The sequence below is a fragment of the Schistocerca piceifrons genome, chromosome 1, assembly GCF_021461385.2.
Source record: "Schistocerca piceifrons isolate TAMUIC-IGC-003096 chromosome 1, iqSchPice1.1, whole genome shotgun sequence".
NCBI classification, from domain to species: Eukaryota; Metazoa; Arthropoda; class Insecta; order Orthoptera; family Acrididae; genus Schistocerca; species Schistocerca piceifrons.
The window spans coordinates 1,128,207,399-1,128,231,806 of NC_060138.1; the positions used below are offsets into that span (position 1 = coordinate 1,128,207,399).

The following is a 24,408-nucleotide window of genomic DNA, read 5'->3' on the forward strand; positions in this document are numbered from 1 at the left end:
ATTATTGAACTATATGAAAAAACGTAAATTACTTATAAAATTCGGCGTGCACACACTTTATTCAACATGTAGATGTCACTACAGGTATTCAGATTTAGGTTATGACATGTTCGATGTGCCTGCTATCATTGGCGATGATGTGGCGCAGACGAATACCGAAATTCTGTACGACCCGCTGAAGTGTCGAAACATCGATGCTGTGGATGACCTGAATGGCTGTTCCCAGTTCAGAAATGGTTTTCGGGTTTTTTCTGTACACCTTGTCTTTAATATAGCCGCACAAAATGGAGTCGCATGGGTTCATATCTGGAGAATATGGCGGTCAATCGTGGCCCATGCCAGTGGCATCTCGTTACCCCAGAGCCACAATTCGCTCCCAAAAATTGCCCCTCCAGGACATCAAATACTCTTCTGCTTCTATGGGGCCGATTCCCGCCTTGTCGAAATCGTCACCTTGAATATAGGGGATGAAATCATCTTCCAAAACCATCACGTACCGTTCGGTAGTCACCGTGCCATCAACGAATATCGCACCGATATTTCATGACTGAACACCTGCCCAGTACACAGTCAACCGTTGAGGGTGAAGAGACTTCTCGATCGCGAAATGTAGATTCTCAGTCCCCCGAATGCGCCACTTTTCCTTATTGATAAACCCATCCAAATGTGCTTCTTCGATAAGCCAAACCATACAGGGCATACTAATTCCCATCATGCCCGCGACCAACTAACGCAAACCGTTCAGAAGCTATGGGGATTTGAGTTCATATAGTTCAATAATTGCCACTCTATATGAACAACTAGGGCTATAGTGATAGCAGTAGTTCTCAGGGCACGTCGCAAGGGCCTCATTACGACAAACAAACCGTTCCACGGGAACCAGTATTACCACGGTCACCAAAAGAAATGAATATGCATGGAGCCGTCAGCAGAGTAAGGCATTTATCCTGACCACCCCCAAGCAAAATTCGTCACTTATGGCAAGAACCAGGTTAGCTCACTCCAGGCCAAATTCAGACTTCATCAACGCCTCTGAATGTGAAAATATATTGCTGTAGGGAGAAATGGTCATTGTAATAAACTATGAAATATTTTAAAAGTTCGTTTTTCCGCATGCTGTCAGAGAGTGGAATGACAGAGGAATAGCGTGCAACTGGTTCTACGAAGCCTCTGCCAGGCACTTTAGTGTGAACTGCAGAGTAGTCATGCAGATGTAATATAGAAAGCGACACAAATCGAAACAGCTCAGTGCATAAATTTCAGCCAAAATTTTAAAATGAGTGTTTTGTGGTACATCAAAATTACAAACATCTCAATAAATGTAAACCATAAAAATTTGTAAGGGAAGGAGGGGGGGGGGGGGGACACGTACGACGATTACGGGGAACCAATGCCAGTTATGGTCGGTAATGCTTGTAACTCCTAGTTCGGTCATTAGAATCCCTCCTAACATGGCCGTAGCTGCAGCGTGTCAGAGTGCCTGTGCTAAATCTAGAAACATAGCGCATGTGGGATTATTCGGTATGCCAGTTTCAACCAGCTATTTAAACAACAGTACATGACAGTAAAAGTTGTGAAAAATATCTGGTACATAGTAGTCCAAAATTATACCAACCTATTGAAGACAGTAGTTCACAAGAGTCACAAATACGGCACAAGGAACAACGCAAATTCATGACTTAGTAGCAAGTTACACTACTAGCATAAAATAGTCTTCAATAGATTGTGGCACTATAGCACAAAACATCAACCACCAGTCTGGGTAGTTTAATTAATCAGTGAGATGCCGTCCCTGTACAACAAAGAATAGTACAAGAAAGCCACGCTTGAGATGTCATGGCATGAGGAAGAGTTTTTTTATTTCTGAATGAAAACTATCAAGAGAGAAAGATTTGGTGCGAGAATATTGTGCCTTATTTCCAACTGTGGTGTTTAGAGAAGGGTCTTATAAACATTAACTATAAGAAATGATGCAGAATTCTATACGTTTCTATTTTTCGGCGCAGTTACAACTTACTGATTTTATTGCTGCTAGGGTGTTTCCATTTCAGTGTGGAAATTCTTGGGACATTATTATAAGCAGCAGGAAATAGGTATTTTGTACTATTTTGTACCATTCGAACGCACATCAAAAGCCAAAAGCTTGCAACATAACTAGAATCACAATCGAAAAATATCGTTTGCGGTTGAAAAACAAACTTCCAGTATTTGTAGGTGCTAACAATCTGATGCGCTCACTGTGAATTGCTGCAAAATAATTATCGGAACCATACCGGCGCCAGATTTTTTGAAGAGCTGTCAGCACTTCAGGACGAACGTACTCATAGCTTTGGAGAGATGGAAGTGACCGGTAAGATTCTCTTGTGGCAATGAACCTAAAACAAACTTGATTTATATTAATTGCTTTTATATAACTGCCACGTGATCCATAAATATTATACAGTATGTTAGTATTTATAAATTATAGAGCGCAGCAGTCAGTCGTCCTGTTTTGTAGGTTTTAGTTGGCAAATCCATACTTCGGCTAGTGCTTAGACATTACCAATGCACTGTTTTCTAGTCTCTACACATATCAGTTCCCTGTTGTTCAGGCGCCAGTCACAGTTTTTCGAATCGGGACTCAGTGACAGTTCTTTGAATTCAAAGAACTGAGACTGGTGCCCTAACAACAGGGAACTGACATGTATCGAGACTAGAAAATAGTGCATTGATAGTGGCTAGGTACTAGCCAAAATCTGGATTCATCAAATAAAACCTACAAAAAAGGACGACTGATTGTTGCGCTTTATAATTTATAAATAATGTCACAGTCACTGAGTACACCAACTTTACTAACGGAAGGTAGCCTGATGAGTATATTAGTACTTTGATTAAAGTAACAACTCTTTGAACATTCTCCCGACAAAGTACGTGTGGACTGAATAACTGTTTTACAGTGGTGTCGAAGCACCGAGGCGGCCAGTGCATGTGACTGCAGGTTCTCGTCGAATGTGACAACTGTTGTTGTTGTTGTTTCAGAGTGTCTGAGCTCCTGGGCGGCTAGTGTGTGCGGCTGTGGGTGCTCGTCTGGTCTGACAACTGTTGTTAATGTTGCTTGAATGGTGTAGGAGCACCTGGGCAGCCAGTGTGTGCAGCTGTAGATGTTTGACAACTCTGACAAATGTTGTTTTTTTCAGTGGTGTTGGAGCGCTGCGCCATCCTTTTGTGCTGTTGCAGGCGCCCATCAAGTCTGACAGCTGTTGCTTGTAGTAGTAGTTAGTAGTAGTAGTAGTTTTTGTTGTTGCTGGTGTTGGTTCCGTGGCGCTGGGACCCTGGGGTTGGGCAGTGTCTGCAGCTGCGTGTGTCCATCGAATCTCATGAACGTTATTATACTTCTTTCAGTGTTGCTGAAGCATCTGGGCGGGCAGTGTGTGCGACTGCATGTGCTTGACAAGTCTGACAGCTGTTGTTGTTTTTACAGTTTTGCTGGAGGGCTGGAGCGAAATGTGTGTGCGATTGCAGGAACTCATCAAGTCTGACAACTGTTGTTGCTGTTATTTCAGTAGCTACGGAGCACCTGGGCAGACTGTCCGTGCAGCTGCGGGTTCTTGACATATCTGACATGTGTTGCTGCTGTTGTTGTTGTTTCAGTGGTATCGGAGTGCTGAGTCGGCCTTTGTCTGCTGTTGCAGGTGCCCGCCAATTCTGACAATTGTAGTAATAGTAGTAGTAGTAGTAGTAGTAGTAAGTGTAGTAGTAGTGCTGGAATAGCTTTCGTTGTTGTTTGAGTTGTTTCAATGGTCCCAGAGGGCTGGGCTGTGCAGCTGAGGCAGCCTGTGAAGTCTGAACTCTGCTGTTGTTGTCTCAGTGTTGCTGAAGTGCTTGGGAAGTCAGTGTGTGCGATAGCAGGAGCTCATCATGTCTGACAACTGTTGTTGTTGTTTCAGTGGTTTCGGAGCGCTGGGGCGGCCAGTGTGTGCGGCTGAGGGTGCTCGTTAAGTCCGACAACTGCGGCGAGAACCAGGACTGCTCAGCCAAGGGCGTCTGCTTCTCCAACATCTCCATGGTGAGTGTCGCCACGTTGTGCCATTCATCGGTTAAGACAATCTTGCAAGGGTGCAGATCAGTGGGATATTTGCTGTTTTTAAGTTTTATTGCGCAACACCCTGGAACATTCAAGAACATTTGGAAAGATTCAATAGCATTCGTACATATTCGTAAAAGGTCGAGAATATTACAGCCCAACCTCGAATTTTGATCTTGGAAAATACACTATTCATGCGAAAGAGACTGACGTCCTGATGACTTTGTGACCACTCCGATGTGGTGGTGTTCACCATCTGCACAGCCACAACAGTCACCACCGCACAACCACTACAGCGCACTATAGGGGTAGCAAAAGACACTGTGGTGGTTCTTTTTCACGTATTTTGGTTTTCATATGTTGTGTAAAATTGGAGTTAGTGTTACTCTGCCTGCTTCAGAACTAAAAAATTATTTACGTCATTCACTCAGTTACGGTACTTCTCGCAGTTCGTTTGCCCGACTCGCTGTTTTTATATTAAAAGACGCTACTAACACACAATATTCCAGATATACACGTGCATTATTATTTGCTTCTCTTACCTTTGTGAAACTGCAATGATGTGGAGATTCTTGTTATTTCCGTTAATCGGGGATCAACAAACTGACATCACGTTACATAAATATGATTTAATATTAGAAAAACTGACTACCATGATTGCTTCAAAGGAAGAACCGCTAATCAAGAGAAATCGCCTACATTTACATTTATTTTTATTATTTGTCAAAATTAGCAAATATTAACAATATTTATTAAGACTCTGGGCTGTTATCATTTAGAACAATGGTGTTGACCTCGGCACCAATGTTCCCCTATAAAATTTGCATAAATCATTGACATACATCACGTAATGAATATAGGATCTGTTAACAATAAAATATTAGCGACACTTTTAAGTACTATTAGATTATATTTAGTCTAAATATTACATGAAACTTACACGTTTTCGTGCCCCGTCACAAAATGGCTTCTGAACACTACGAAGAAACAAAAGGGAAGTCTGTGCCAACCTTTTTCAAAAGGAAAAGAAATAACAATAACCTTCGCAGATCATATTAGTTTATATAGTCTGTGATTTTTCTGCGATAATATTTATTTCGTTACGATGTCAGTTTTGCGAAATTATTCAATATTATTTTTTCACGTTATGTGTCGTACCACCACAGCGTAATAACCGCTTACGGGCAGTTAGTGTTTTGAGGTAACGTCAACTTCACCCACAAACACTGTAATTTGTATGTATGCTGAATCCTCTCTGCGATGAACAGAACACGTGGAGCGACCAAATAGTGGGAATGTTGACCGAAGTTAAAATCTTGTGGTTTATTAGGCCACGTCGTATTTGCTCTAAAATAATCGACGTTTCGACCCCTCTGCTGGGATCTTCCTCTGGATACACTACTATTGAAACAGTGTTCGATTACTTTAGAGGAAATATGACGCGACCTAATAACCCAGAAGATTTTACACAAGCGGTGGGCTTTCCGACCGTGACCTTTGGGACGTGTGACGTTAACGTAGTATTTCCGACCCGTAATACTTTTGCCGTGGGTTTTCCGACCCTCGAATGAAGCTGCAACAATGTGGGAGGCTCTGACGACCGATTTTTAATCAGAACGCCAGACTTCTTTCAGGCTTAGGACTGTCTATGGACGTGGTACATAGGCATGTTTAACCCTAGTAATATCAAGGCATCTTCCATAACGCCAATTACAAGGGGGTTACTTTATACCCACCCCAAAAATAATTTTCTAAGACACAAAGTTCGTTAATTGTTGTTAAATTGTATTAAAAACTTACTTTTTAAAGAGGTACTGATGCGCAAGTGGGGTCCAGAACCTGAAAGTACGTTTTAGCACACTCTTAACAAATCGACGCTCTCTTCGATAACGTGTACTACTGTCTTTATGACCACCACAAAAAATTTAAAAAGACCAGCACCATTAGGCTATCCGAGCACGACTGACGGGCCGACCCAAACGTCCATATGTCGTCAACCATCTGTTTACAACCTGTACTCGTACACCCATTATGTATTTTCCTGTACAGGCGAGACATCTTACATGAAATTTGCTTGCCCGATATCGGCAGATAGATACAGTATTGAAGTGCCTGTGTCATTCCGAGTTGCAACGCAATGTTCCTTTTGGACTTGCATGTCCAAGGGAACAGGCAGTGCAGCGACTACAGCCGGTCCCGGACAAATTTTCACTATCGTCATTCCATTGCGCAGTTGACGGTTGCTGATATTCGCTACTGAAATGAAATGAAATGTCGTGTGACGAGGGCCTCCCGTCGGGTAGACCGCTCGCCTGGTGCAAGTCTTTCGATTTGACGCCACTTCGGCGACTTGCGCGTCGATGGGGATGAATTGATGATGATTAGGCCAACACAACACCCAGTCCCCGAACAGAGAAAATCTCCGACCCAGCCGGGAATCGATCCCGGGCCCTTAGGATTGACAGTCTGTCGCGCTGACCACTCAGCTACCGGGGGCGGACATATTCGCTACTTCGAATACATTGCACGTATTTCAGAACGGCTACAGTCACCGCAGTGGCTATTTAGGTTCAGTTTAATCGAAAAATTTAAAATTTATACGGAATCTGGTAGAAGACCTCACCAAAAAAAAAAACACATTTTTTAAAAATTTTGAAATATGAAGTAGCTGGTTACATTAAAATATTTTCAAAAAGCGGGCATGTAGTAATCTCCCCCGTCCCACCCTAGGCATTGCGAGGGTTCATGTTTTTCTGTTTTCTACTTTCAGTTTCTTTTCTGTCTACAACATTATTGCAGCAAATGATCAAACCTCTTGTCATAATTTTCCCACCTGACATTTTAAACATCTTCAGTTTACCGATCCGTTATTTATTACTATAATGCGTTTTAGCCTTTTGGCAAGATCTATGTGTCTTTTTCTCCTTTTTTGAAGTCGTGGAGGCGATTTCGGTATTCTTTTGTACTCATGGAAGATTTTAATCTTTGCTGAATGTTGCCGAAAAAGAGTACCCGGTCTTCTTCCTGTCACTGCTTTATACAGGGTGAGTCACTAACTTTTGCCACCTACAAGAACTTCGATAGTATGATAGTGGCTGAACAGTTTGTGGGACAAATGTTGCATGAAACAACGTGGGCCATAATATTTCGTTGGTTTTTTGGTGCTAGGTGGGGTAGCGTCAGAGAAATGAAGGTCAACTTTGTTTTTTTTTTTTTTGAATGGGATACTATGGTTTAGTACTTATTTTCTGATAGCGGCCATCGAGACGAATCCAATGATGTGTAACAGTAAGTTCTTTGAAGGTTAACGATAGTCGAAAAGGGGAATATACGTCCATTTACAGAAGATGTTCGAAGTGATTGCTATTGATATCAATGCAGTGCTGCAACCTTCTTATCATGGACTGAATGGTATTCCTTATCAATTCGCCACTTACTGAGGCACATGCTCTGACAATTCTCTCTCGTATATCGTGCAAATAGTAAATATTTGCCTTATACGGGGTATCCATCTAATGTGCCATTGACATGTAAACGCAATTAGACGGTTTCGCAATAAAACGGTAAGACTAATATCGTCGAATCAAGCGGATGTGAATGATGTATTCCTTCGAAGAACAAGTCGGTGTGCTTCACATCTACGGGCAGTGTCAACGAAATTCGGTGATATCTGGAGACTTATACGCTGAAAGATATCCTCAAGATGCTCACCCTACATGCTGTATATTTAAATATGTGTATGCTGAATTGAGAGCAGCTGGATCTTTAATGCATCGGAAACATAGCCGACAAAGGAAAGTTACTAACGAGGAAACAGAAATTGGTTCTTTTGCCACTATGGTTCGAGATCCTTGTGTCAGCTCCTGTCAAACCGTAAGGGAATCTCGCATGAGCCAGAGTAGTGTTGTTCATGTTTTGCATCGCCACAAATGTCATCCTTACCACATCAGCCTCCAGCAAAAATTAACTGGTACGGATTGAATGCGTCACATTGAATTCTGCCGATGGGCTCAACTTAATTTGCATAATATGTGTTATTGGGCAACTGAAAATCCATGTTGGCTGCGACAAGTTGCACACCAAAACCGCGTCAATGAATGTATGTTGTGGGATTCTGGCGGACAGAATTTTGTTCCCCTATTTCATCGAAGGAAATCTTAATGGTAGGAAGTACACCACATTCCTGTAAGAAACATTAGATCTGTTATTGGAAGAAATTGAATTTTTCTAGTGGGGATTCGTAAAAGACATTGTTTATAAACACGTTCCAGCTACACTTACGAGAGAGAATTGTAAGCATGTGCTTCGATAAGTGCCGATCTGATAAGGAATACCACTCAATCCATACTTCGAACACCTTCTGTAAATGGACGTTTATGTCCCCATTTCGACTTTCGTTAACCGTCTCGATAGCCGCAAAAAATAAGTACCAAACTGTAGCACCCAGTTTAAAAAAACGAAGTTGACCTTCATATCTCTGACGCGACCCCACCGAGCAACAAAAAACCAACGTCATATCAGTACCCCCATTGTCTCAGGCAACATTTGTACCACAAACTTTTCATCTCCTATCATATTTTCAGAGTTATTCTAGGTGGCAACAGTTAGTGACTCACCCTATATAATCATTAGCGGACTACAGAAAGAGAATTGCAACACCCAGTACAGTACAAATACAGTTGGAGAGCAGCTGTTCGACACTTGTCCCAAACTGCCAAAAGAAGAACCTATTCACGTGGTACACAGGTTAACCTCAACAAAAGATTTGCATTTGACCTGTGAAAGTTACGTGAGAGTTCATTCAGTTTTTGATTGTACAGCACTTCTGGTAGAGTATGAAGAACAGATCATGCTACACTGCAGCTCTATTCACCAGTGTTTCATCTGTGCATCAAATACAGAAGATAGTTTCAAAAAAAGACAGACATTTGCGAGTATTGGTGGTACTCAGAAGGTTCCATACAAATTTAATTGACTATGTAGATAGTTCATCTATATAGTTTCTGATAACTGAGTTTGTGAGTATCGAGATGTGTGACATCTTTTGACTGCATTGACTTAAAAGCGCAGATATTTCGCACCGTGAAAGGTTCGTCGACCTTCAAATTATACATAACTTTCAACTTGATACCTCTACCCGTTCCGATTACCCTTTCCGTCAACATTTTCTATGTGTTCCTTCCAATTTAAGTTGTTCGTAGTTCTAATTCACAAGTATTTAGTTGAATTTACGACCTTTAGATTTGATTGATTTATCGTGTAACCGAAGTTTAACGAATTCCTTTTAGCACTCATATGGACGACCTCACACTTTTCGTTATTTCTGGTCAACTGCCAATTTTCGCACCATTCAAATATCTTTTTTAAATTTTTATGCAATTTGTTTTGATCTTCTAACGACTTTACTAATCGATTAAACGACAGGGTCATCTGCAAACAATCTAAGACGGTTGCTCAGGTTGTCTCCCAAATCAGCAAAGGGCCTATAACACTACCTTGGGAAACGCCAGAAATCACTTCTGTTTTACTCAACGACTTTCTGTCAATTACAACGAACTGTGACCTCTCTGACAGGAAATCACAAATCCAGTCACATAACTGAGACGATATTCCATATGCACGCAGTTTCACTAGAAGCCCCTTGTGTGGTACGGTGTCAAAAGCCTTCCGGAAATCAATAAATACGGAATCGATCTGAAATCCCTTGTCAATAGCACTCAGCACTTCATGTGAATAGAGAGCTAGTTGTGTTTCACAGGAACGATGTTTTCTAAACCCATGTTGACTGTGTGGCAATAGACCGTTTTCTTCGAGATAATTCATACTCTTCGAACACAATATATGTTCCAAAATCCTGCTGCATATCGACGTTGACAATATGGGCCTGTAATTTAGTGGATTACCCCTACTACCTTTCTGGAATATTGGTGTGACCTGTGTAACTTTCCAGTGTTTGGGTACGGATCTTTTGTCGAGCGAACGGTAGTATGTGATTGTTAAGTACGCAGCTATTGTATTACAATACTCTGAAAGGAACCTAACTGGTATAGAATATGGACGGGAAGACTTGCCTTTGTTACGTGATTTAAGTTACTCATGTTGACAGCTGTTCTAAATTCGAATTCTGGAATACTTACCTCGTTTTCTTTGGTGAAGGCATTTCGGAAGGTTGTGTTTAGTAGCTCCGCTTTGGCAGTACTGTCTTCGATAGTATCTCCATTGATATCGCACAGAGAAGACATTGAATTCTTCTTGCCGCTAACATACGTCACATACGACCAGAATCTCTTTTCATTTTCTGCCAGGTTTCGAGACAACGTTTCGTTGTGGAAACTATTATAAGCATCTCGCATTGAAGTCCGCGCTAAATTTCGAGCTTCTATAAAAGATCGCCGATTTTGGGGATTTTGGGCATGTTTAAATTTCGCACGTCTGTTTTGTTGTTTCTGCAACAGTGTTCTGATCCGTTTTACATACCGAGGAGGATCAGCTTGATCGATTGTTAAATTATTTGATATAAACCTCTCAACTGCTGTCGATACTATTTCTTTGGATTCGAGCCGTACCTGGTCTGCATTTACATTGTTAATTTGGAAGTAGTGGAGATTATTTCTCAGGAAGACGTCGGGTGAATTTTTATCTGCTTTATTGAATAGGTATACTTTTCGTTTGTTTTTGGAGGATATCGCGTTTACAGCGTTCAAACTCTCTACGACAACCCTGTGTTCGCTAATCCCCGTATCCGTTTTAATGCTTGTTATTAGCTCAGGATTATTTGTTACTAAGAGGTGAAGTGTGTTTTCACAGCTGTTTACTACTCGCGTTGTAGGCTCTGAACTGGCTCCTCCTAACCAATACACGGCCATCATTGACACCGAGGCAGAAATCAGCTTTCATCAGAAACAGCCGGCCGCGGTGGCCATGCGGTTCTAGGCGCTCCAGTCCGGAGCCGCGCTGTTGCTACGGTCGCAGGTTCGAATCCTGCCTCGGGCATGGGTGTATGTGATGTCCTTAGGTTAGTTAGGTTTAAGTAGTTCTAAGTTATAGGGGACTGATGACCACAGCAGTTGAGTCCCATAGTGCTCAGAGCCATTTGAACCATTTCATCAGAAACACAACAGACCTCTACCCTGCCCTCCTAAGAGCTCTCGCTTGACACCGATAAATTCGCAAATGTCGGTGGTTTTAGGTCAGAGGAATGCACGATACAAGGGATCTGACTCGGATCTGTCCTGGAAGTAACCGATCTGCTACAGTTCGTTGTGTCACTGTGGTGCCAAGCGATGCACTAGCTGCTGCTGCAGATGCAGTACGATGCGCCAGAGCCATACGCCGAAAACGATGGTCTTCCCTCTCGGTAGTGCCACGTGTCCATCTGGAGCCCGGCCTTCTTGCGGCCGTACATTCTCTTGATCACCGCTGCCAGAAATCACGTACTGTGCCTACATTCCTGCCAAGTCTTTATGCAATATCGCAGAAGGAACTTCCAGCTTCTCGTAGCCCTATTACACGATCTCGTTCGAACCGAGTGAGGTGTTCACACTGGCGTCTTTGTCACCCTAAAGGCATTTTTGACTAGAATCAACTCACTACGTCCAGTCTAAAACGTAAATAACGCTCACGACTGTTACAACGCGTATTTAAAGCACATCTGATTTGTATTTTCATAACGGTGCTACTAAAGCCACCGTTATACTACTGTCTCGAAATCTGAATAGACGTCATCTTTCAGATTCGAAAGACGCCTACCAGGTTTCATTTATATCGTCAAACTGCTTCTTAGTGTTGAAATTATTTTTCGTCATCAGTGTATACTTGACAGAAAAGCAAAAAAAAAAAAAAAAGGGTGTTGTACCACAAAAGACTGCCAGTTATCCAGTGAATATTCTTTTGAATGTAGATTGCTATTATATCTTCAAGTTAAGCATATTTCATTATTATACTGAAATTCTGTCAATACTATTAACATGATTGTGGATGGAGGAAGTCTTCGAAAACAGCCGTAAAATTGGAAGGTGCAGTCAACTCTTAATAGCCCAAGACTAATTCAAAATGGTCCTCGACTCCCACGTTTGATACGTTAATTGTGTAGACATGGTAGCAGGGTTACTTAACTCATACAGGTCAACATTTATATTAAAAAGAAATCTAAATTAGTTACAAACTGCGGCATTCACACACTTTATTCAACGTGCAAACTCCACTACAGATATTCGGATTTAGATTATGACATGTTCGATATGCCTGCCACCATTGTCGATGATGTGGCGTAGACGAATAGCGAAAATCTGCATGACTTCACTTGACGCCTTCCTGAGAGACAATCTCCACTAATTCCAAATTAATAATATAAGTGTAGACCAGATGTGGCTTGAATTCAGAGAAATAGTATCGGCAGCAATTGAGAGATTTATACCTAATAACAAACAACTGAGCTGATCCTTCTTGGTACACAAACACTGTTGCAGAAACAACAAAATAAACATCCCAAATTTAAACAGGCGCAAAATTCCCAAGATATTCGCTCTTTTACAGAAGCTCGAAATTTAGCGCGGATTTCAATGCGAGAGGCTTATAATAGTTTCCATAACGAAACTTTTGTCTTGAAACCTGGCAGAAAATCCAAACAGATTCAGGTCGTATGTAAAGTATGTTATCGGCAAGAAACAATCAGCATCTTCTCTGCGCGACAGCAAAGGAGATACTATCGGAGACACTACTGCCAAAGCAGAGATACTTAACACAGCCTTCCGAAATACCTTCACAAAAGAAGACGAGGTAAATATTCCAGAATTAGAATCAAGAACAGCTGCCAACATGAGTAACGTAGAAGTAAATATCCTCGAGTAATGAAGCAACTCAAATCATTTAATAAAAGCAAGTCTTCTGGTCCAGACTGTATACCAGTTAGGTTCCTTTCAGAGTATTGTGATACAGCAGCTGAGTACTTAACAACCGCATACTACCGTTCGCTCGACAAAAGATCCGTACCCAAAGACTGCAAAGTTGCACACGTCACACCAATATTCAAGAAAGGTAGTAGGAGTAATCCACTTAATTGCAGGCCCATATCGTTAACGTCGATATGCAGCAGGATTGTGCAACATATATTGTATTCGAATATTATGAAATACCTCTAAGAAAACGATCTTTTGACACACAATCTACATGGATGTAGAAAACATCGTTCTTGTGAAACACAACTAGCTCTTTATTCGCATGACGTCATGAGTGCTATTGACAAGGGATTTCAAATTCATTCCGCATTTCTGGATTTCCGGAAGGCTTTTGACTCTGTACCACGCAAGTGGTTTTAGTGAAATTGCGTGCTAATTGAATATCGTCTCAATTATGTGACTGAATTTGTGACTTCCTGTCAGAGAGGTCACGGAATGTCATGGAGTAAAACAGAAGTGATTTCTGGCGTTCCCCAGGGTAGTGTTGTAGGCTCTTTGCTGTTCCTTATATAAACGATTTGGGAGATAATCTGAGCAGCCATTTTAGGTTTTTTTGCAGATGCCGCTGTCGTTTATCGACTCATAAAGTCATCAGAAGATCAAAACAAACTGCAAAACGAATTAGAAAAGATATGGTGCCAAAAGTGGCGTTTGACCCTAAATAACGAGAAGTGTGAGGTCCTGCATATGAGTGCTAAAAGGAACTCGTTAAACTTCGATTACACGATAAAGCTATCTAATCTAATAGCCGTAAATACAACTAAATATCTAGATATTGCAATTACGAAAAACTTCAATTGGAAGGAACACATAGAAAATGTTGTGGGGAAGGCTAACGAAGACTGCGTTTATTGGCAGGACACTTAGAAAATGTAGGAGATCTACTAAGGAGACTGCCTACACTCTGTTTGTCCGTCGTCTTTTACAATACTGCTGTACATATGGGATCCTAACCAGATAGCACTGACGTAGTACACCGAAAAAGTTCAAAGAAGGGCAGCACATTTGTACTATCGCGACACTTGGAAGAGATTGTCACTGAGAATGATACAGGATTTGGGCTGGACATCATTAAAAAAAAGGCGTTTTTCGTTGCGACAGAATCTTCTCACGAAATTCCAATCACCAACTTTCTCCCCCGAATGCGAAAATATTTTGTCACACAAGGTGTAGGATCCTTACCAAGTAGGATTGACGGAGAACATTGAGAAAGTTCAAAGAAGGCCCCAAGTTTTGTATTATCGCGAAGTATGGGAGAAAGTGTCACTGAAATGAGACAAGATTTAGGGGGGAATCCATTAAAACAAAGGCATTTTTGGTGCGGCGGAATCTTCTCACGGAATTTCAGTCACCAACTTCCTTCTCCGAATATTTCGTTGACACCAACCTACATTGGAAGAAACAATCACCATAATAAAATAAGGGAAATCAGTGTCGCACGGAAAGATATAGGTTTTCGTTCTTTTCGAGCGGTATACGAGATTAGAATTGTAGAGAATTTTGATGGTGGTTTGATGAGCCTTCTGCCAGGTTCTTAAATGTGATTTGCAGAGTATCCATGTAGATGTAGATGTAGATGTAGATGTAACCTGTCAGTGTCCTAGACACTTTGGACAAACACCTCAAGTTATGCTCTGGAGAGGAATTTCTTATGACAGCAGGGGCACTCTCGTGGTTAACCCACTCACCTTAAATGCATATTTGTACGTCGCTCTGGTGATTGTGCCTCTTGTGCTGCGATTCATGAACGGCATTCCATGGAGAGTTTCCCGACCGCTACGGGCGCAGGTTTGAATCCTGCCTCGGGCATAGATGTGTGCGCTGTCCTTAGGTTAGTTATGTTAAAGTAGTTCTAAGTTCTAGGGGATTGATGGCCACCAATGTTAAGTCCCATAGTGCACAGAGCCAATTGAATATTTGGAGAGTTTTCTAACAGGATAACGCTCGCTCACATACCGCTGTTATAACCCAGCATACTGTACAGAGTGACGACATGTTGCCGTGACCTGCTCGAACACCAGATCTGTCAGCAATCGATCACATACTGAACATCATCCAATGACAACTCCAATGTCATAAAAAAGCATTAACCGTCCCTGTATTGGCAGACCATGTGCAACAGGCGTGGAACTCCATCCAAAAAACTGACATCCGGCACCTATGCAACACAGCACATGCACGACTGCACGCTTGCATGGAACATTCTGGCGGTTAAACTGGTTATTAATGTACAAACATTTCACATTTTCAATGGCTTACTTCGCGCCTACATTAACCTGTGATCTTGCAGTTACCCAGACAAACGTATTCCCATAATGATATTACTCTATTTTTCGTGCTACATTTTTTTTGAAACTTCCTGGCAGATTAAAACTGTGTGCCCGACCGAGACTCGAACTCGGGACCTTTGCCTTTCGCGGGCAAGTGCTCTACCGCAGTGAAAATCTCATTCTGGAAACATTCCCCCAGGCTGTGGCTAAACCATGTCTCCGCAATATCCTTTCTTTCAGGAGTGCTAGTTCTGCAAGGTTCGCAGGAGAGCTTCTGTAAGGTTTGGAAGGTAGGAGACAAGATACTGGCAGAAGTAAAGTTGTGATAGCGGGCGTGAGTCGTGCTTCGGTAGCTCAGATGGTAGAGCACTTGCTCGCGAAAGGCAAAGGTCCCGAGTTCGAGTCTCGGTCGGGCATACAGTTTTAATCTGCCAGGAAGTTTCATATCAGCGCACACTCCACTGCAGAGTGAAAATCTCATTCTGGATACATTTTTTTGTTTTTAGTCAGTGTATTTCTCGGGGAATGACACGTTCTCAAACTCATAAAATCAGTTATATAAAATATAACGCACTTTTTGCATCTTGCCTCCTGTGGGACAAATTTCTGCGGATGCCCATCTATCTGACACATACAGTTTCGACTATTTCCGTAGCATGATGTTCTTGAGCCAACATAGCGCGCCTGCCTCCCTCGCTACATTAGGAGACGTACCGGGTGGGAATTTTTGAACCATATGAAATAAAATGGTCATAACTTCTGAACGGTTTGCCTTATGATTTGAAACTTGCACAGTTGGAAGCGAAGCGTCATGGGAATTAGTATCGTTTGGCTTTGCGACAAAGCCCATTTTGATTTTGATGGGCTCATCAATAAGAAAAATTGGCGCATTTGAGTGACTGAGAACCCGGATTTCACGATCGAGAGTTCTCTTCACCCTCAGCGGGTGACTCTGTGGTGAGCAATGTCCAATCACGGAATAATCGGTGCGATATACCTTGATGGCACGTTGAATACCGAACGGTTCGTGAAGGTTTTGGAAGATGATTCTATCCCACGCAACCTGACTGCAAATTCGTATGTCAGTCTGATGATTCGATCTGTTGTGCTGCCATTAATAAGCAGCATTCCAGTGGGTATTTTCCAACAGGATTATGCTCGCCCTCATACCACTGTTGTAACGCATCATGCTCTACAGAGTGTCGACACGTTAAATTGGCCTGCTTGATCACAAAATCTGTCTCCAGTTCAGCGGATGCGGCACATCATCTAACGGCAACTCCAGCGTCATTCACGAAAAAACATTAACCATCCCTGTACTGACCGATCAGTTGGAAGAGAAATGGAACTCCACTCCACAAACTGGCATTCGGCACCTAAACAACACAGTGCATGCACGTCTTAGTACTTGCATACAACAATCTGAACGTTACATCCGTTATTAAAGTACCAGCTTACCTCGTCCTACATCAACCTGTGGTATTGCCATTTTAATCACTTAAATATGTTAGCTAGAAAAATGTATTCCCGAAATTTCAGTAGTCTACATTAACTATGTTTGGTGTTGCTATTTATTTTTTTCGTCAGTGTGTTTCTTGGGGAATGACACTTTCTCAAACTCATAAAAATCAGTTATAAGCCCTATATACACTACTGGACATTAAAATTGCTACACCACGATATGACGTGCTACAGACGCGAAATTTAACCGACAGGAAGACGATGCATTGATATGCAAATGATTAGCTTTTCAGAGCATTCACACAACGTTGGCACCGGTGGCGACACCTACAACGTGCTGACATGAGGAAAGTTCTCAGCCGGCCGCGGTGGTCTAGCGGTTCTAGGCGCGCAGTCCGGAACCGCGCGACTGCTACGGTCGCAGGTTCGAATCCTGCCTCGGGCATGGATGTGTGTGATGTCCTTAGGTTAGTTAGGTTTAAGTGGTTCTAAGTTCTAGGGGACTGATGACCACAGTAGTTGAGTCCCATAGTGCTCAGAGCCATTTTTGAAAGTTCTCAACCGATTTCTCATACACAAACAGCAGTTGACCGGTGTTGCCGTGATCTGCTCGAACACCAGATCTGTCAGCAATCGATCGGCAAAACGTTGTTGTGATGCCTCGTGTAAGAAGGAGAAATGCGTATCATCACGTTTCCGACTTTAATAAAGGTCGGATTGTAGCCTATCGCGATTGCGGTTTATCGTATAGTGACATTGCTGCTCGCGCTTGTCGAGATATACGGAACGCCGTGCTGGATCCCAAAGGCCTCGCATCACTAGCAGACAAGATGAGAGGCATCTTATCCGCATGGCTGTAGCGGATCGTGCAGCCACGTCAACAGATGGGGGCGTTTGCAAGACAACAACCATCTGCACTAACAGTTCGACTACGTTTGCAGCAGCATGGACTATGAGCCACGTCTCGATCCCTGAGTCAACAGATGGGGGCGTTTGCAAGACAACAACCATCTGCACTAACAGTTCGACTACGTTTGCAGCAGCATGGACTATGAGCTCGGAGACCATGGCTGCGGTTATCCTTGGCGCTGCATCACAGACAGGAGTGCCTGCTATGGTGTACCCAACGACGAACCTGGGTGCACCAATGGCAAAACGTCATTTTTTCGGATGAATCCAAGTTCTGTTTACAGCATCGTGAAGGCAGCATCCGTGTTTGGTGACATCACGGAGAACGCACACTGGAAGCGTGTATTCGTCATGGCCATACTGGCGTATCACCCGGCGTGATGGTACGGGGTGGCATTGGTTACACGTCTCGGTCACCTCTTGTTCACATTGACGGTACTTTGAACAGTGGACGTTACATTTCAGATGTGTTACGATCTGTGGGTCTACCCATCATTCGATCCCTACGAAACCTTACATTTCAGCAGGATAATGCACGACCGCATGTCGCAGGTCCTGTACGGGTCTTTCTGGATACAGAAAATGTTCGACTGCTGCCCTGCCAGCACATTCTCCAGATCTCTCACCAATTGAAAACGTCTGGTCAATGGTGGCCGAGCAACTGGCTCGTCACAATACGCCAGTCACTACTCTCGATGAACTGTGGTATCGTGCTGAAGCTGCATGGTCAGCTGTACCTGTATACGCCATCCAAGCTCTGACTCAATGCCCAGGCTATCAAGGCCGTTATTACGGCCAGAGGTGGTTGTTCTGGGTACTGATTTCTCAGGATCTGTGCACTCAAATTGCGTGAAAATGTAATCACATGTCAGTTCTAGTATAATATATCTGTCCAATGAATACTCGTTTATCATCTGCATTTCTTCTTGGTGTAGCAATTTTAATGGCCAGTAGTGTATATATAAATCGCGCTTTTGGAATCTTCCTTCCACTGGGACAAATTTCTGCGAATCCCCATGTATCTGACGCCCAGAATTTCTTGTATTTCCGCACTATGATTTTCTTCAGACAACACTGCGCACATGATTCCTTCGCTACATTTGCAGACACACTTGTACAGGCAATTGTACTGGAGGGCTGTGGTCCGTTTCCGGCTGGTGTAGCGCCGGTGGAGTATTCGCGGACATCGGGCGCGCAGTTTAGGTAGGGGAGGAATAGGTGGCGGAGCGAGTGCGCCGGGAACCTGTTGTGGCGCGGGCCGAGGGTCACGGGTCGATGCCAGGGACGGCTCCCGCTGATACGGCGGCCGCAACAGTCGCACGGTTGCGCGGCTGCCTGCCCTCGCCAGCCAGCCACACAGACAGCAGCACGTGACCACGCAACACGCCGCACCCCATCAGGCGGACACGCCGTGTCTGGCGCCGCTACAAAGCCAGGCAGCCGGCTATCTACTTGAGGATACGAATACATGATTCAGTGGCGATATGTTCGGATAAAATTCTGCAGAGGTTCCAGTCGCGGCAAATGATCTAAAATCCATGAGCTTTCGGCCAAGTACTCCTCGGTCAAAGTGATGACTGTCTTTTTCTGCTGCCGTACTTATACAGCCATGCTGCCGTCTGTGTCGTCGCAGGTGCTCGCTCCAGCGTCGTGAAGGATTGCATCGCGGCCTACGATAAGCACAGGCCTATACGCACTTCTGTGAGACGTCAGCAATGTAGCGTTACCACCTGGCCGACCCAAACGCTTGCTTTGTCGAAGATTTCTACATCTACATCTACATATATACTCCGCTAGCCACCAAGCGGTGTATGGCGGAGGGCACAATTCGCGCCAAAGTCATATTTGCCCCCCTCTGTTCCACTCGCGGATCGCGAGAGGGAAAAACGACTGTCTGAACGCCTCAGTACGAGCTCTAATTTCCCTTATCTTTGAACGCTGATGATTGCGCGATTTAAAAGTTGGTGGTAATAATATATGCTCTACATCCTCGGCGAAGATCGGACTTCGGAATTTAGTGAGTAGCCCCTTCCGTTTAGCGTGTCGTCTATCTGCAATTGTGTCCAACTTCAAACTTTCTATGAGATTTGTAGCGCTCTCGCGATGGCTAAATGTCACGAATCTTGCCGCTCTTCTTTGGACCTTCTCAGTCTCTTGAATGAGACCCAACTGGTAAGGGTCCCATACACACGAACAGTACTCTAAGACTGGACGAACTAACGTATTGTAAGCAATTTCCTTTGTTGAAGAACTGCATCGCTTCAGGATTCTACCAATAAACCGCAATCTAGAGTTCACCTTGCCTGTTACTTGTGTAATCTGATTATTCCATTTGATATCATTTTGAACACTCACGCTCAGATACTTGACGGATGTTACCGTTACCAAAGACTGGGCATTTATTTTGTACTCGTACGTTAATGAGGATTTTGGACTTGTTATACGCAGTAGATTACACTTACTAATATTGAGAGATAACTGCCAGTCATTACACCACTCATTTATTTTCTGCAAATCCTCATTGATTTGATCATAACTTTCGTGTGATACTACTTTCCTGTAGACTACAGCATCATCGGCAAACAGTCTGACGCCACTGTCAATATCATCAACCAGATCATTTATGTAAATCGTAAAAAGCACCGGACCTATTACGCTGCCCTGGGGCCCACCTGAAGTTACGCTTGTTTCTGTTGAAGTGACCCCATTCAGGGCGACATACTGCTCCCTGTCTGTTAGAAAACTTTCTATCCAACCGCACATGTCATCGGATAGACCGTAAGCGAGCACTTTTTGGAGCAAGTGACAGTCAGAACTGAGTCGAAAGCCTTTCGAAAGTCGAGAAATATGACATCAACCTGGTAGCAGGTAACTAGAGCCTGTTGTATATCATGCACAAAGAGGGCCAGCTGTGTCTCGGACGACCGCTGTTTCCTAAAACCGTGCTAGTTTCTGCAGATGAGCTTCTCAGAGTCTAGGAATGTTATTATGTCTGAATACAAAATATGTTCCATGATTTCGTGAAACTTCTTTTGAGCAAACTACTTCGCTGGAGCTATTACACGATCGTAAAATTTTTCGTCATAGTTATCGGGAAACGGATGCGAAAAGGTTAAAAACAGCATGTACTGGTGACGAGCTCATTGCTGGAAAAGACAGAAATGGAAACGATTGGGGATGAAACCGTGGAAAGCGAGTGGAGAAGCACGAACTGTTCACCGCATTTGCTTCGTGAGACACAGTTATAGAACATAAAGAACAACGAAAATTTTTTGAGAATGATCGAAGAAACATTTCATTTAGCCCAACGAAAGTGGCCCCTCAGATTTGCGTACACGACACTCATTCAAGAAATGACATTTCTCAATTTCATTCGTCGTAATCGATGTTTTCGGGAAGCCTGCAGCGGTGTTAGTTATGATTTAAATAATCAAACACTGCACTAGTTACATATGTTTTCATGCTTAATATGAAACTTTTCGAGGATTTGTTATCATTATCGAAAGGAAATATTCACACAAATATTTTATGTTGTGTTTTTATGTGTGTTGTTACGCCTCTCTTGCCCTGCTATTATTATGTTCCATTGAAACCGGGCGGATGTCTTTTGGCGATTTTCCGAAACATTGCATAAAGTACCTAATTAAATATTTGTAGTTGATTATGAGAATAAATTCTCGCAAAGCCGTGTTCAAATCATAAAAAATACGTAACTGGTGCAGTGTTTCATTCTTTAAATAATGAATGCTATTTCTGATAAAGATGGTCTCATGGCTAATTTGTGACTTTTAGCAACAGGCGAAACATATTCAAGCTTTCAATACAGTACTCGGATCCCAAAACGTACCATTTTAGGTACTATTCCAGAACCAATGAAAAATTAATGATGGTTATGTTAGGTTATTTGGAGAATAGGTAAACACATTTATTTCACGTATGTATACTTTGAACACACCTTTTCACACCTCCATCTCGTTCCACAGCCTTTCCTTTTATATATAAACTTAACATCATCCACAGTGTAACGAATTCGAATGGAGCTGACTGCTGCGGCTATTTCTTTGTAAGACTGCAACCGCTTATTACTATTTTTGTAGTCAGCGTGCTTTGCGGTAAGAAGAATTTCGTATTTTTCATTATTTGCAAAGGTCAGTGTTGTGCTAGCCACGCAACTAACATATTTCGTCACCTTATGAAACTCGCTAAAGCAATGGCCTCACTCAAACTTTTATCAAAGATCTTTACTAAAAGCTTCCCTACTACACTGTAAAATATTTGATCAAAGAGCTTTGGCACAGACATACATACGCTGAAGAACGAAACAAAATGATACAGCTGCCTAATATTTTGTATGGCCTCCGAGAGCACGCAGAAATACTTCAACACGACATGGCATGGGCTCGACTAATGTCTGAAGTAGTGCTGGGGGGAACTGACATCATGAATCCTGCAGAGATTCCATGAATCCATAAGAGTACGAGGGGGTGGAGAGCTGTTTGAACAGCACGTTGTAAGGCATCCCAGATATGCTCAATAATGTTAATTTCTGGGAGTTCGGTAGCCGGCGGAAATGTTTAAACTTAGAAGAGTGTTCCTGGATCCAATATGTAGCAATTATGGACGTGTCGGGTGTCGCACTGTCCTGCTGGAATTGCCAAAGTCCGTCTGAATGCACAATGGACCGACAGTATGCTTACTTACGTGTCACCTGTCAGAGTCGTTTTTAGATGTATCAGGGGTTCCATACCACTCCAACCGCACACACTCCACACCATTACAGAGCCTCCACCAGCTTGAACAGTCCCCATCTGACATGCAGTGTCCATCGATTCATGAGGCTGTCTCCATACCCGTACACGTCCATCCGCTCGATACGATTTAAAACGAGGCTTGTCCGACCAGTCAACATGCTTCTAGTCATCAACAGTCAAACGTCGGTGTTGACGGGCCTAGGCGAGGCGTAAAGCTTTGTGTCGTGCAATCGTCATGGGTTCATGAGAAGGGCCTTCTACTTCAAAAGCCCACGTCGATGATGTTTCGTTGAATGGTTCGCACACCGACACTTGTTGGTAGCCCAGCATTGAAATCTGCAGCAATTTGCCGAAGGATTGCATTTCAGTCACGTTGAACGATTCTCTTTAGTCGTCGTCGTTGGTCCCGTTCTTGCAGGGTCTTTTCCGTCCACAGTGATAACGGAGATTTGATGTTTTACCCAATTCCTGATATTCGCTGTACACTCGTGAAATGATCGTACGGGAAAATCGCCACTTCATCGCTACCTCGGATACGCTGTGTCCCATCGATTGTGCGCCGACTATAACACCACGATCAGACACATTTAAATCTTGATAACCTGTCTTTGTAGCAGCAGAAACCAATCAAACAACTACACAAGAGCTGGCCGGAGTGGCCGTGCGGTTCTGGGCGCTACAGTCTGGAACCGAGCGACCGCTACGGTCGCAGGTTCGAATCCTGCCTCGGGCATGGATGTGTGTAATGTCCTTAGGTTAGTTAGGTTTAATTATTTCTAAGTTATAGGCGACTGATGACCTCAGAAGTTAAGTCGCATAGTGCTCAGAGCCATTTGAACCATTTTTGAACTACACAAGACACGTGTTGCATTATATATTTCCGACCACAGCGCCGTATTCTACCTGTTTACATATCTCTCTATTTGAATACGCACGCCTATACCAGTTTCTTTGGCGCTTCGGTGTACATCTGTGAACTTTGGAAAGTATTTATCGTTGGCCACGAAGTAACATATTCGTTGCGCTCTTGCTGTATCCGCTTCAACTTTCCTATAGCCAGGACCCAAGCCCTGTTTCAAATTTAGCTTTACGCCGCCCTTTTTATTTAGGTTGTTGTCACAAATTTTTATGTTAATCGCTTCTTTAGTTACGCTATCGCAGAAACAATATTTCTCTTCGAATGCAATACGATGTCCATTATCTAGAGCATGCTAAGGTACAGCTAACTTCTCAGTCCGTCCGACATAAAACTGTCTACACCCACTTGGTATTTTATACACTCCTGGTGTATGGTTGCGGACAGTTTTTATGTCTGACTGACTGTGCTTACTACAGAAAAGCGCTGTGTAAAACACGAGAGGTGCTCTTGCCTTCGGTATCGTGGGATATCAGTGGTAGAGGAGCATGTAATAAAAAACGGACATCGTATTACTTTTGAAGAGACATTAGTTATTACTCGGACTAGTAGTTTCTGGGACAGCGTAATTAAAGAAGCGATAGAGATAAAAGTTTATGACCACATCTTCAGTATAGACGGCGGCCTGCAACTAATCAAAGCTTGGGACTCGTTCACTGGAAGACTGAAGCGGGCGTACAATGAGAACATTACCTTATATGCCGATGGAACGAGCACCAGTGACGTCACAGAATACAGCGCGGAGCAACCAAAAGACAGTAAACACATGACAATGATCGAAGAGTACTCGGCCTCAAGCTCGTGGATTTTAAACCACTTGAAGCGGCTAGTAATTCGACAGAATATTATCACCTCCCTCATTCATTTTCTTCGGTATTTTGTCGACTGTGGGTGACACTTATTAATTCAAAAAATAACATGGATGGAGATTTGGTCCAGCACATGGATGTACCAGGTAGGTATAATTATAGTGTAGCTACTCAAGGAGGTGCAGTGTGGGCTGTAATTATCGTATGACAGCGAAAAGTGGCAGATATGCTAATGCCTTAACTCGAAACAGATTTGTGCTGGAAAAAATCAT

At 43.0% G+C, this 24,408-nt stretch overlaps 1 protein-coding gene across 1 annotated transcript in view; it reads left to right on the top strand.

Moving 5' to 3' along the window:
- Positions 1–24,408, top strand: part of LOC124778265 (delta and Notch-like epidermal growth factor-related receptor) — a 561,289-nt gene that overhangs the window by 273,501 nt on the left and 263,380 nt on the right. Inside the window, exon 5 of the mRNA XM_047253631.1 lies at positions 3,927–4,045. Within this exon, the coding sequence (XP_047109587.1) occupies positions 3,927–4,045 (119 nt within the window). The remainder of the gene's footprint in view (positions 1–3,926; positions 4,046–24,408) is intronic.